General features: G+C 36.7%; 1 protein-coding gene across 7 annotated transcripts in view; it reads left to right on the top strand.

Annotated features, from left to right (window-relative positions):
* ZNF644 (zinc finger protein 644) overlaps positions 1-14,546 on the top strand; it is a 56,160-nt gene that overhangs the window by 31,498 nt on the left and 10,116 nt on the right. For 5 of the 7 annotated variants that reach the window (XM_087930145.1, XM_087930147.1, XM_087930144.1 and 2 more), the window contains 3 exons: positions 2,846-4,885; positions 5,325-5,871; positions 6,058-6,651. In XM_087930145.1, coding sequence (XP_087786271.1) covers positions 2,882-4,885; positions 5,325-5,871; positions 6,058-6,651 — 3,145 coding nt within the window. In that variant the 5' untranslated portion in view covers positions 2,846-2,881. Of the gene's footprint in view, positions 1-2,845; positions 4,886-5,324; positions 5,872-6,057; positions 6,652-9,130; positions 9,254-14,546 lie in introns of those variants that run through there. The other 2 variants (XM_026700312.2, XM_087930148.1) reach the window with 2 other exon arrangements.

Raw genomic sequence — 14,546 nt, 5'->3', positions numbered from 1 at the left:
CAGAATTAGTAATGCAGCTTGGTATTTTCATGCAGAGTTAAAGTTTTCTTGAACTAATTCTGAAAATAATAATTGTAATAACAAGCTAATATAATCTTAGTTTATCACCCTGCTGTTCAGGGGGCACCAATAAAATTGTTTTAAATGGGAAGCGTCTGTTCTTTTTTTGAACCCCTAACACCAGAACAGATGGGTGGAACATGGAACATGAAAGGTTTTACCTCAGAGGTGACAACAGTGAAGCCACTCATTAACACTGAATTTACCACTTAGTTAACAACGTTGCTTCCTGTTGAGAAAAGCTAATATAGTTTCTCAAATTGACTGAGCATATATTTGTCTAGGTCTGTGAATTTCATGAGCTGGAGAAAATACAAATATTTTTACAGCACAAATATTCTAGAAATTAAAATAATTTCTCTACTTGAATTGTGAAGAATAGAAATGTGATGCTTTAGATTTCATTTTTTATTTTACTTGAATTTTTTTCTGCTGCTTGAGCTTGTTCTCATTTTTGAATTTCTACGCATATGATTTACTAGTTGGGATGCTGCATTGTCATTTTTATACTGATTACACATTACATACTTTTTTAGGAATTGATGTTTATTCTTTTGTAGACTTATAAAAAGTATTAAGCAATTTTATCTAATGGAGCCATATCCATTCATCTAATGGATATTTTATCCTTGCATATGTATTACTTTATTTTATATGGAAATTGGTAAATTCAACCTTTTTAGTAGATTTAAAGCATAGTTCTGGCATATCTATTGCTTATGTACTGTTAACATACTGGATTTAAAATCTATTTACAACCTCTCCTATATTTTTTTAAAAAAATCATCTAAAATATTTTCAAATTAAATTGCAGACTATTATCAGATAAGCTGAAACAGCAAGTTTCTTCAGGCAGGATTGAGCCAGGAAGGAGAAATTATTGGTGTTAAGGTATCTGCATGAGGAGGAGGGCATGAATGGGTACAGGCAAAATTGATTGACTTGCGATGGCAATTCCAGTTGTAATTATTAAGTGAATCATGTGGTCATTAAGTATGATGTCACATGACTGATTTGCAACTTCTTGCCAGCTTCCCCATTGTCTTTGCTTGTCAGAAGCCACAGAGAAAGTTGCAAAAGGCGATCATGTGACTGCACTGTAACAGCAACAGTTGTCAAGTGCATGAATTGTGATTGAATTGGATGCAGAGGCGCTGCAACAGCCATATCCTCAAGAGTCAACTGTAAGTCTCTTTCAGCACTGTAGGGACTTCAGAAAGACACTAAATGAGTGATTGCTAACTGAAGACTACCTGTATAACATAAGAATCTAGTAACTCATCCTTTCTCTGCCAGACTATGCAGTTTTCATGTTAATTGTTGAAACAAAGTCCCTCTAAGACGGACATGTTAAACAAGCAGGCTGGCCTGCAGTAGGCCGCAGAGTTGGCCTGCGGGGTTAGCCTGGAGATGGTGAGTTACAGGCCCCTATCACTCTGGGACTTGCCACACACTTCAATTGGCTGCGACGACCAGGCCACGCCCCCTCAAGGGCAAACAAACTCCTGATGTGGCCTGCGAAGGGATCGGGTTTGACACCACAATCTAAGAGGACCTTATAAGTGGCAATCACGTGATCCTACATTGCAGTGATTGTAAGGGTGAGAACCAGCCATAAATCATTTTGTTTAGGACTGTCATAACTTTGAACAATTTTTCAACGAAAGATTGTAAATCAACAACTCTCTGTTTTCCAAATATAATTTTAAATTGAAATTGATAATCCTTTAGACACTGTTGAATAATAGTATTTTTTTTTCTCAATAACCTTATGAACATTTGTCCTTGGTACATTAACAATGTAGCAATAACTGGAAGGTTGCAGGTTTTTCACTCTGTATTAGTAATTAAACTTTTTTTTACATGTGTAAAGTAGCTCTGAATGGCAGTATAAATCCATAATGTAGCCTTGATAGGAGATACTGTGCAAATCCTTTATATTCCTTTTAAGTTTCTTATCTCCTGGTTTTTCCAAAGTTCATTGGGCCTGCAAGTATTAAACTGGACAAGATTTCTTAACTTACTGCATATGCAGTGGCAATTATAATTTAAGATTCAACAACTTAGCATTTAAAATCTCAGCTCTTTTTATTACATGCAGAAATTTCAACAAGATATTTTTCATATACTGTTGCTTGTGGGGGAACTTTTAGAAGTGGTTGGCACTTTAGCTGATTTTACAGTTTTTTAAAAAAAATCTAATCTCATATTGACATATAATGGGATTACAAATGTGATTACACACATGAGTACTGGGATGAATATAAGGTAGACTGTTGACTAGAAATGATCATCTTATATACAAGTGTTTGTCAAACTTCATCTTTATTTGTAATTTTTATTTTTATCTTTTTTCACAGCTTGTTAAAAATATTTTTTGATGAAAATGTGTGGTGCATTCAGTATATAAAATGAATGATGCTTTGCTACTATGTATATTATAATATGGTGTTTTGATAAACAAAAAATCTTCCTTGATTTTAATTTGTGGAATGTTTGCAATAGAGTGAAATCCATCTGAAGAAATACTTCCAGACAAAGTGAATATATAGTACATGAAGCTTTGTGTACATCTCAGTGTATCTCTTTTGAATTATTTGTGCATCTCTGCTCTATAATACTATGTTGAATTTGAATTTTAGAACTAGGTACACTTCTGAAATTATTAATCTCTTCATTAATAGTATGTTTTTGTACATTTTATTTTTAAACAATCAAGTTTAATCTTAAAACTATTGTTATGCTAATATGCATTCTAATATGGATTTTTTTATTTTTACTTTAGAGGAAAAGTGCTTAATGGACGGAGAATGTCAGCAGTATGGATGAGGCAGAAATCAACACTGATATCATTGGTGCTAAAGGACTGCTAGATGACAGTAATTTCATCTCTGAGAAGAGTGGCATTCCCAAATTAGAAGAGAGTGAAACATCATTTCAGAATAATACATTGACTTTGCCTGAAGATCTATCAACAGACAAATCTGAAAACGCCTTAAGCGGGGGCCAAGCACCTATATTTATACATACTGGGGCTCCTGCTGTTTCTAGTGAAAATTTTATTCTGCCTACAGAAACTTCTGTTAATGGACCAGTTCTACACTCCAGTTTAACTAAGATTTCCATTATGAAACAAGGCAGCATTTCATTAACTAATGCACAAGCTGTGGGCCATCAAACAGATTCTCCTTCATCTGTCACAGTGGTACCTGATTTTCAACTTCCCACAAAACCATCAACCCCAAATTCAAGTCCGGTATTGTTCTTGTTACCTGAAGCAGCACATGCTAAGAACCTATCACATTCCATGAAAAATCTACCTCCCTCTGCTTCAGTTGCTTGTGATGTAGAGCCATCAATAGGAAAAAGCATAAAATCAGATAGCACTTTAGTAAGCCAAGTGGATGTGTGTGAGGATAGCAGAAATTCATTAGGAAAAGAGGATGGTAGCAAATCACTAACAGGGATTTCCTCAGCTGCAGGTGACTTCAGATCAGAAAGTGATGTAAGCTGGGACCCACAGAAAGAGTACATAGAATTCCTTATGACAAATGAAGAAACCGTAAAAGAGTCACCAGTTCAACCTAAAGTTGGCATACAGAAAAGGAGAAAAAGAAAGATGGATGTTAGCAAAATAACTCGCTACACTGAGGACTGTTTTAATGAATCTAATTATATTCCTGACAATTCTGAATCAGTAGATCTTGAATTTTTGGAGCAGAGTGAGAATGTACAAGTAATAGAATCACAAAAATATTCATTAACAAGAATAAAGCCTGAATCTACAGATGAGGAATTCGAAGTTGTGGATGCCATCCAGCAACTGATTTATAATCCAAGTAATAAGTGTGCAGATGATATTTCCCCTGTTCACAGTAGCACTTTTCTTTCTAATACTTTATTGAACAAATGTGAACAAGATGACTTGGAATCACCATCTAATTTCATTTCTGATGAGCCATCTTTTTATCCCTGTACAAAGTGCAATGTGAATTTTAGGGAAAAAAAGCATCTGCACAGGCACATGATGTATCACTTGGATGGCAATAGGCACTTTCGTCATTTAAATGTTTCGAGGCCTTATGCATGTAGGGAATGTGGCCGGACCTTTAGGGATCGCAATTCCCTTCTTAAACATATGATAATTCATCAGGAAAGAAGACAGAAATTGATGGAGGAAATCCGTGAATTAAAAGAACTTCAGGATGAGGGTAGGAGTGCACGGTTACAGTGTCCACAATGTGTGTTTGGTACCAATTGTCCCAAAACCTTTGTGCAGCATGCTAAAACCCATGAAAAAGATAAAAGATACTACTGCTGTGAAGAATGTAACTTTATGGCTGTGACAGAGAATGAACTTGAATGCCATCGAGGGCTTGCTCATGGGGCAGTAGTGAAATGTGCAATGATTACTACAGACATTACCCAGAGAAAAACACACAAAAAGACATTAGTGAAAGATCCCTATATGGAATCCTCAAAAAAGACAGTTGACTATATGTGTAAAATGTGTCCTTTTACTACATCAGCCCGAAGCATTCTAAAAAAACATGTGGAATATTTGCATCCGTCAGCTTGCATAGATCCCTTTGGCAGTCGCCTTAGACTAGATAAAAGAAAAAGGCTCAGCATAGAAGAAGCTTTAAATTTTGGTAGCAGGACTAAACATTTAATCAAGCAAGCATCTGCCTTTCCAAAGACTTCTGTTTTAAAACAAGATCTGAAACGACCATTTGGCTCTGCATTCCAGACGAGTCACTTTGCAAAACTCCACAAGAGACCCTCCAGGATACAGAAGGCTCGGAAAAGTGTTGCACAGTCAGCTGTAAGTGTGTATAGTCAAAGCTCTGCAGACAGGTTTATTTTGAATAGAAGTAGCACTGATCCAAATCCTAAAGATTTATATCATGCAGGAAATCTAAAAATTATCCATGTATGTGTTTGTGTATATATACATACATACATACACGCACACATAAGCATGTATAGGATTGTGAAATCTAACAGTCCTTTTTTTACACTTAAAAGGGGATGCGACAAGATCTGTCAGGTTATTGCCTTTATTGTCTTCAAATAATTCTCATAGTAAGGTTTATTGTGGATTCTCTTAACTGTGATGAAAAAAGACCCAGAGTCTATAAAAAGTAAGCATGTAACTGTAAAAAAGATTGATTAAAAGACCCAAAAGGGGAGGATCTGTAGCAGGAGATGATTTGGACAATTTTCCAGGCATTCTACATAAAATGACTGTTGTTGTTTTGCAGAAACTTGCTGGGAAAAAAGACAGCTATGAAACGGACGATGAAAGTTCATGGGATAATGTTGAACTGTGTGATTACACTACACGGTCTATGGAGGATGGCTCTTACAGTGATATTAATCAGGACCATGTAAACCTGTTCCCTTTATTTAAAGGTAAAATGGAAGAAGAAGGTGGTGGTAAATCGTCTCTTAGATATGAACAAAATGATGGATTTTATTTTGAATATTATGAAGATGGCGAAGGTAACAATTATCTGCATGATTTCCAAGATCATCATCATTTGGAAAACATAGGTACAACATTGCCAAAGCATAATTCAGTTTTTCACTGGACTGATTTATCACTTGAGAAAAAAAACTGTCCATACTGTCCAGCAACTTTTGAAACTGGTGTTGGATTGTCTAATCATGTCCGTGGGCATCTTCACAGAGCTGGATTAAGTTATGAGGCACGCCATGTTGTCTCACCTGAGCAGATAGCTACAAGTGATAAAATGCAGCATTTCAAAAGAACTGTGACGGGAACCCCAGTGAAACGAGTGAGAAAAGGTAAGCTTTTTCTTCCAACAGGTTTTCAGCATATAAAAAATGTGTTAACAAGAATATTAACTTATTTTATAATATCCTGACCAGTTATTTGTTTGTTCTTTTGTTCGAATGTTTTAATATGTATGTTTTAAGTAAGCTGCATCCTAATATCTGGCAAATGGATAAATCACTCATTTTTCTTTGTAGCAATTGAGAAATCTGAAAGTTCTACAGAACACACATGCCAGCTCTGTGGAGGTTGGTTTGACACTAAAATTGGATTATCTAATCATGTGCGAGGACACCTAAAAAGGCTTGGTAAAACCAAATGGGATGCGCATAAATCTCCAATCTGTGTTCTAAATGAAATGATGCAAAATGAAGAAAAATATGAAAAAATCCTTAAGGCATTGAACAGTCGTCGTGTTATTCCCAGACCATTTGTTGCTCAGAAACTTTCATCAGATGATGACTTTTTGTCTCAAAATGTTATACCTCTTGAAGCATACCGCAATGGCCTAAAGACTGAAGATATATCGGTGTCTGCATCAGAGGAAGAAAGGCTGAATTGCCTCAATGAATGTGATGAAGCAAAATCATTATTGCATGATGAAAAAAAAAACCAGTCACTTACACTGATAGAACTCTTGAAAAATAAAAGGATGGGAGAAGAAAGAAATTTTGATATCTCCCCTCAAAAGATTCATAATCAAACCGCAAGAAAGAGGTTTGTTCAAAAATGTGTTCTTCCATTAGATGAAGATGGTCAACCACAAAAAATGGATTTGACTGTACAGTCAGGTAAGCAGTTTTTATAACTGCTATTCTATTAGATTATAATTGAAATCTGTCGATACATTTGTTTGTGTCTATCTGTATTTCTTTATTCTAAAATCAGTTCTTACTGAAACTTTTTTCTTTGCAAAGTTATTATGGGGCGGGGGAATTCTTACCTAAAATTGCCTATGTTTTGAATGTGCAGGCCAAGTTCTGAATAGAAAACAATTTTGCTTTGTAGTTATTGAAGGGTAATTGAATACAGATGCTTTTTTTTACATGTGAACATCTCCTTAATTCTTTATGGCTTATGTTTATTGTTATGTTTGATAGAAAGAGAATATATGATAATTACTGTTTGATAAAATGTATTGACAGTCAAATAACTAAAAATAGCTGAGACGTTGTTCCTTTATCTGTAATAAAAAATGTCAGCATTTCCCTTAAATTAATATATGCCTGATTGGTGAAATGGATGATGTGTGGTTACATGTGAGCTATAGTTAGGTCATATGTGTCCTAGGAATGTGTCTGTGGTAGCCATAGCTCTGTTTCCCATCAGGGTTCTGGTACAGAATCTCAGACTTTTTTTGAATGAAGATTCTCTAGAAATTTAGTCAGTAATTTCAGTCTTTATTTCAGAGTCCTTAGTATAGTTTTAGAATGCTCTTTTTAAATATGTCTTTCAATCATAGTCAGAGATAATGCTGGAGTTCTTTGCCAAGATCTCTGCATAATGTGTATTCCAGCTACTATAATATAACTCTAGTTTAAGTAATTATTTTGTAATTGCGGCGAAAATGCAGGGTGTTGTTTTATGGGTCTTTCAATAGTGCAGTATGATGCAGCAGTCAGACTGTCACTGGAAGACATTACATGATCAGTAGATTCATGTGATTTGCTTGTTGTACCACTACAGATTGCAGGTAGTGAAGTCAAATGTTTATTAGGCCTGTGCAGATCTTTCAGTGAACAACCTGCCTCTCTGGATTTGTGGCATGAAATTACGAAAAGCTGCATTGCTCAAAGGCTGAAGTTAGCAGCTTGACACTCTCTCGCATGTGAGTTCTGTCATATTCTGGATCCAAGAGAGTATGTTGGATGAGTGACATGAAGACTCCTGTTGAAGGATCTGCTTATGTCTAATGTTTATATGGATTGAATGCATCATATAAAACCTGTTGCGATTAAAATGATGTCTTAAATGGGAAAGTATTCAAGTGTTTGATTCTCTACTTGCAGTCTGAAATTATATATAGTAAGTCACCTGATATAGTACATGAGACTGCTGATTATGCTTTTACTTTCACCTAGGTAGATAACCTAGCTTTACAGGAAAACCTTTATTAACTAACTACAAGGGGCTAAAAAGATGAGTTAATACATGAATAATGCAATGAATTGCTTTAAAATAGGAGGTAGCTCAATAACAATAGTTGGCTAAAAATAAATATTTGATATTTGTATTATGTTGCCTAATACTGATTAGCTCTATCCTCTAGGCTTCAATCAAAAATAATAAAAAGAAATTGTATAATACCAACTGTTACTAATGTAATTTTTAATTCGAATTAATATAGGATTTGGTTGTTAATTTATAGTGCTACTTAGTTATTAAAACTTTTGTAACCTTGCTTTTGAGCAGTTTAAAATACACGAAAATTGGTTTTTGTGTTGCATATATCTAAAAATGATATCTTACAAGCACCAAATTTTTCTAACCTACTGAAATGTGAATAATGTGAAAAAAATTATTATAGCATTGTCCAAGACTAAACTTTTATATGTGCATGAAAATACAGTTAAGAAACCATTGGCGGTATTATTTTTTTCTGATGTAGTTTGGAATTGCTTCACTATGTGTTCTTTTCTGTGATAACTAAGATGTTTGTTGATCATTTATTTAGCACAAAGATTTTAGCAAAAACTACAAATCATTAACTTTCATTATTGATTGCGCATTCAGAGTAATGAAGATAAAATGCACGGAACAAAATGTTTTGTCTAACAGCTGTGCAGTGGTGTGTTTTACCACCTTTTTCTCCAAGCCCTCATCAGCAACCTAATTTAGTATTGAGCCTTTTACAGTCTTGTGGGTAAAACACTTTAATTACCACTTTGTCAACCAGACTTTCTAATTCTCTTTATTGGGAACATTGCAAGCTTTCAAACTTCTTAACAGAACTGTGCTATTCAAATTGCAGAATTGTATTTTGGGTTAGGAAAGAAATCTGTAATGTGAAAATCAGCAGCAAAGTGATAATAGTTGTTAAATTCAGCAAAGCTTAGGGATTCAAATCATGCATTTCATTTTTCTTACCCAGAAGGATGTTTTGTACCAGATAAGAAAATAATAACCATAACCTAGATCCTTCCTTATGAAACAATTGCACTGATGCACTGGACATACTTAAAACAACTTTAAATTCAGGGTTTTTCAAAACGAGTTGAGAGTTTCATTTTTAAAGAGAGAACTGGATTATAGTTTTCTTTTGAATGATAGGTATGCCTGTGAAGCTTAGAACGTGTGTGCATTGCAATACGGCGTTTACAAGTGCTGTTAGCCTGTCCAACCACTTACGCGCTTATGCACGAAAGAAGAGTGCTGGACTTTTGACTGGGACAGGTATGTTTGTTACAGATATAAATTCAAGTCTGTCTATCTACATTTTCCTCATCAGACTTGAAAAATCCATATAATTCAGTTGACATTTAAAATTCTCTGAAGAAGTTGAATTAGAATTATAGCAACGTTTAAACGTATGTTGCTATCCCATTTTTTCATGAATCGTTTTATTTTATTTTATTTTTTTATCAAGCATTATTTTCATGTATATGAACAGTTCAGGAGTGAATGCTCTGTTTTCTGGCTAAATGCAAAAGGAGCTGAATTTTTAATTAAACTTGCGAAGTTTTGATCAAGAATCTTTACCAATTATTACAACTCATTCTTTAAATAAATTAATATCAAAGTAAACACAGGCATTTATGTGGTTTCTACAATTGTCAGTACATCATGTTCAATCAAAACTCCATTACTTTCTCATATTTGTTATATATATATTTAAATCTGTTGGACAGGCAGGTAAGAGTAACAACACAGTTATATCTGGTGTGTTTATTTGTTTTAATACTTCATACTATGTGTTGGATTTTAAATGTAGTGGGATTTCCTGTGAACCTAACTATTAGACTGCTACAATAAAAGCAAACAAAATTCAAGTACAGATAGTCCTCAACTTACGATCACAATGAGACCAGAATTTTGGTTACTGAGCTATAAAGTCATAACACTGGATGTCATGCGACTGCATCACTTACTGACCACAATCCCAGCAATCTGTGTAGCCATCATTAAGCAAATTTTACCAGTCATTAGCCAAAGACTCATCCCAATTCAAGCCATTATGAGCTTGGTCCATGCCAGCCCCAAGCCTCAATAAGGTAAGTTGCTTCCAACTCCCCTCCCCGCAACACACCCAACCAGCTGTCTCCACCCCATCTCTGCTCTTTTTGCCCTTCGTCTTGCAAGATGGTAAGCAACCCCAGAAACACATGGCCCCATGGCTGCTTGCCACAGCCTGGAAACTGCAGCCACCCCAGCTCAGTTTTTGTCATCCTTGCCGCCCTGCATTTTGAGACACCTGCCGTCTTGTGTTTTACTGCTTCTCCTCACTTTCACCATCTTCTTGCTCCTGCTGATGATGAGGCATACCTGCCTGGGTCTGGCTTCACACTATGAAAAGGGGGTTGGGGGAGAAGTTGCTTTCAGCTTTTCTTTCCTTTTTCTCACACAAAGCCAAACCCCACCCCCATCCAGTGGCCTTTACATGAGGCAGTTTCTTTGCCAAGACCTCCTCGATGGGGCTGGGACTGGCCTCCCGTTGTGAAAAAGGGGGGGAAAAACTGCTTTCAGCTCGCTCCCCTCTTTTGGAGTCCCAGCCCATCCAGGAGCTGTTTGCAGAGAAGCACTCCTTTCAGAGATTCCTGGGTGGGGAAGTTGCTTTTCCCTAAATGGAGGGGAGAGAGCCCAGTGCAGCCTTGTAGACCTTTTTTCACAGAATGAAGCCAGATCCAGGCCTTCCCTCGATCTGTTTGCAAAGGGATGCTATGGCTCAAGGGATGCTTTCGTCTCTTCCCCGCTTTTTCGCAGTGTAAAACCAGCCCCAGGCTGGATGCGCCTCATTAGCAATAGGAGCAAGAAGATGGCGAAGGTGAGTTGGGACAAGAGAATGCAGGGCAGCAGGTGGCCAAAAGAGCATAGATGGGGCAGATAAGCAGATGGTGGGAGTTGCGACACCCGTACGGTTGTAAGTGCAGATGGGTTTGCAAATGGCAAGCTGGGCGGATCAAAAGACGCCAGCCACGTTACTCTAGTGGCTATGCCATTTGGAGCTTAATTGTAGTGGCGGCTGTGCTGATAAAACAGGAAGCCAGTCTTAGTCTTTGTGGCGGCTATGCCAGTCAGACCGAGGAAGCCAGCAGAGTCATGAGGCTCATTCACTGAAAAACAGCGAATTGTCTGCAACAGCTTTATTGCTCTCCCGAAAGCTGCGCTGTTCTCCGGAAAACAGCTGATTTGCTGGCGGCTATGTCACTCGCCTGAAAAACTGTGCTGTTTCCAGCCATCCTGTGTGAGAATCCAAAGAATTCAGCTCTGCCTTTTTTCTCTGAGGAACTCCTGTTAAACACGTCTCTTGGGCTAAGACTGAGTCAAAACTGGGACATAGTCCAGAGATTCATGGTTACAAAATTTAAAAGGACTCAGTCTTTGGGCAGGAAGGCAGAGTTAACACATTCTTTGGATTCTCTGCTCAGCACACTGAGAAGGAGCATATCAGGTAAGACCAACGCCCCCTTTGATCACATGATTATAGGGGCATTGCCATAGCTTCAAGTACAGGTCATAAGTGCCTTCATTTAGTACTGTCATAATTTCAAGTAGTTTCTGAACAATTGGTTGTAAGTGAAGGACTGTCTGTATTGGAATAAGCAGGTGTGTAGTATATGAACACTTTTTTCCTTAAGAGTGCCAGCAGAGCCATATAGAAATTATTATGTTTACTAACAGGAACTAAATTGTTTGGCAAGGAACATAAAGTTTAAAAACTGCTACTAGTTCCTGTTTCTGTCCTTGGAAGATTAGCTGACACTTGGGAAGTCATAGATACTACTTCAGGAATAAGGTGTCTATAACTGCTGAAGTTCTTAACAGTCATTCTCTCAGCCCTTTTCAGACTTGGAACATAGTTAACCTTAACCTCATCAATTGATGATCTTCTCTGGGAAAGTCTTAGAATGCTGTTAATGCTTTAGATGCTTTTGATTTTGTTGATAACAGTATTATAGATTATTTTCTAAATTGAAGGATGAAGTCACTAATATAATTCCTGCTTGCCGGATACTGGAAGTTTTGGAGTAGATACTTATATTTTGCTACTATTGCAGTTTAATATTTAATTGAAGTTCCTGAGGGCAAATGACAATTTGAGAGGAGGCAAGATGTTTTTTAATATACTAGTGATGTTCAGCTCTAACATCAGAGTTGGGAGAAGGTATGCATATTCTGAACTGTTGTCTAAAATAAATTATGGGGTGTATAACTAATATATACGTAATATTTACATATGTATTATCTGTGATTTTATATTTATATATTATATATGTAAATTTATATAAGTAATAAAGCTCAGCTAATCAATTGAAGAAGAACTGTAACAATGTGGAAATACACATAGGTGTTACCTTGATTGTGAGAACTAGTAGGGATTCTTCGTTTAAAATGGGATATAACTATAGCAGGAATATGTACATCATTTTAGAGAGCTTGTAGAGTTAACTTTCTCAACAAAAGCTCAGGGGATCGTATCAGTGATAAATACCATGTATGGATGAAGAGGATTGCTATTTTAAATTTTTCTTTTCCCATCTTTTAATGAATATACCCTGTTTCTCCAACAATATGGCCTCCCCCAATAGGAACTCCCAGCATGTTTTATAGGCATGAAATGAAATTAAGCCCCTCCCCCCAAATTAAGGCCTATATTAAAACATGCGAAATGGGGGGGAATGGTGGGGGGGGGCTTGCCGTTAGGAAGTACTTTTGTTGCACACCCGGATATGGTGCTGCCTGCATTGACCCCGATACGAAGTTCCCCACCAACGCCGAGGTCAACATCCAAGCCATCGCCGCCCGCCCGCCCGAAGATGCAAGTGGGGGAATTAAGTCACCCCCTGAAAAGACAGCCTAGCCATTTTTTCGGGGCTCAAAAAAAATAAATAAGACCCGGCCTTATTATATGAGAAACACGGTAGCTCATGTAAAGTATTTAAGTGTATTATTTGTTTATGTGAGATGACACAGAAATATATTAAATTAATTGATACATTTATAATTGGTAAATTTTGAACATTGATGGTAGTAGCATTGAAGAATAGGATTTAAAGACTAATGATGCACATCTTGGGGGAGGGACTTTATTTCACTGCAATACTTGAGCAAAAACCCCTTTCTAGAGCAGGGTAAAACAGCTGTTAACTGGCTTCTTTCAAAGTTAAATACTTTTCTCCATTCTCTTATTAGTCAGTCTCTTCTTTAATTATAATCTTTAGTTTTTTCTGGTTGCCCTTAGAGTCCAACCTTCAAAGTCCTTTTGTAGTGTTTTTCTCTAATCAATTTCTTATACTTAGATTCAAAATCTTCATATATTTTAATAGGATTTTAAACAACCCTGGAAGGATTCTTATAATTAATTTCAGAATCTTGTTTCCAATCCACCTATCTCCTTTGTCCATTTTTAACTTTCCAAAATCAATATTCCAAGAATACCTTTTGCTGTTTTATTTCTTAAGTCCTTAAACTTTGCTCAGGACCCAGTGTAAGGAAACTTGTCACTCTGAAGGTTCTTAATATGCAAAAAGTAGTTAACAAGCAACTTCCAAAAGTGATTAAGAAAAGAAGTAAATGAACCCGGTGTCTGTTTGAAAGCTCTGAACTGCAACTTGTCAAAGCTATCCTCCCCTCTGCTCCCAGAACTGTAAAATCTACCAAAGATTTTGGTTATGGTCTCCCCAAGGGAAGCCTTGTATGGAGTGTGTGTGTGCTCCCAACTCCTCACCAGAGAAGAATTATGAGGCACCAATCTGTTTGCCAGCTCCTCTTTTGCTGTAGTCATCAGTTCCGCTGATAGCAGAGCTATCCTTCCTCCGGCATCAATATATTTTGAGACTATTTTATACTTTCAATGTGATCTGCAAATTCAGTTGCAATTTAAGGGGGGAAAATTAAATCGATTGTGATGAAAATATAATGCTCTCTGCATCAAAGGTCATACTGGGTTTTCTGCCTTTTATAATTTCTTCAATTTGTACTACTTTTTGATTTCTTTGCACATTTTTAGAGAAAATACCATGGCCATAAATAAGTCCCTTTGAGCATTTTGTTACTTTGTGCCCCAGTTAAATATTTGTATGCATAAATGACCTTTATTTTTTGTCTGACAGTTGCTATAGGAGCTTTTTATATTTTGTGTTTCAACAGAAGAAGAGCTATCAACTATTAAAGTCATTGATGCTGAATGGAACGTCTTTCCAGGGCTACAATTGCTTCTGGCAAGACACTGACTTTTTTTTTTACGTTAGTCTGTCTATTTTGTGGCTTGTTAAGAATATCAGTATACCCCTTTTTTCTTAATGGGTAGTACACCAATAGCAGATAGAGATGCTACAGTTCGATGAGCTTTTAAAATAAGGGTTGTCAGTGTCAGCCTCAAACATTGCACTGTCCCTGGCCAGCTGCTTAAAGAATTGGCCTCTCCAGTCCCGATGACATCGGTTTTGCTGGCTTCATATTGAGAGAACTAGCAGAGCTGAAAGTTCTTGCTCTTTGGCTGATCATTTCAGCCTGACACCATATGAAC

This window comes from Pseudonaja textilis, chromosome 3 (assembly GCF_049901715.1).
Source record: "Pseudonaja textilis isolate UNSWEBS1 chromosome 3, rPseTex1.2, whole genome shotgun sequence".
Lineage (NCBI taxonomy): Eukaryota > Metazoa > Chordata > Lepidosauria > Squamata > Elapidae > Pseudonaja > Pseudonaja textilis.
This window is presented reverse-complemented; position numbering and strand designations above follow the sequence as displayed.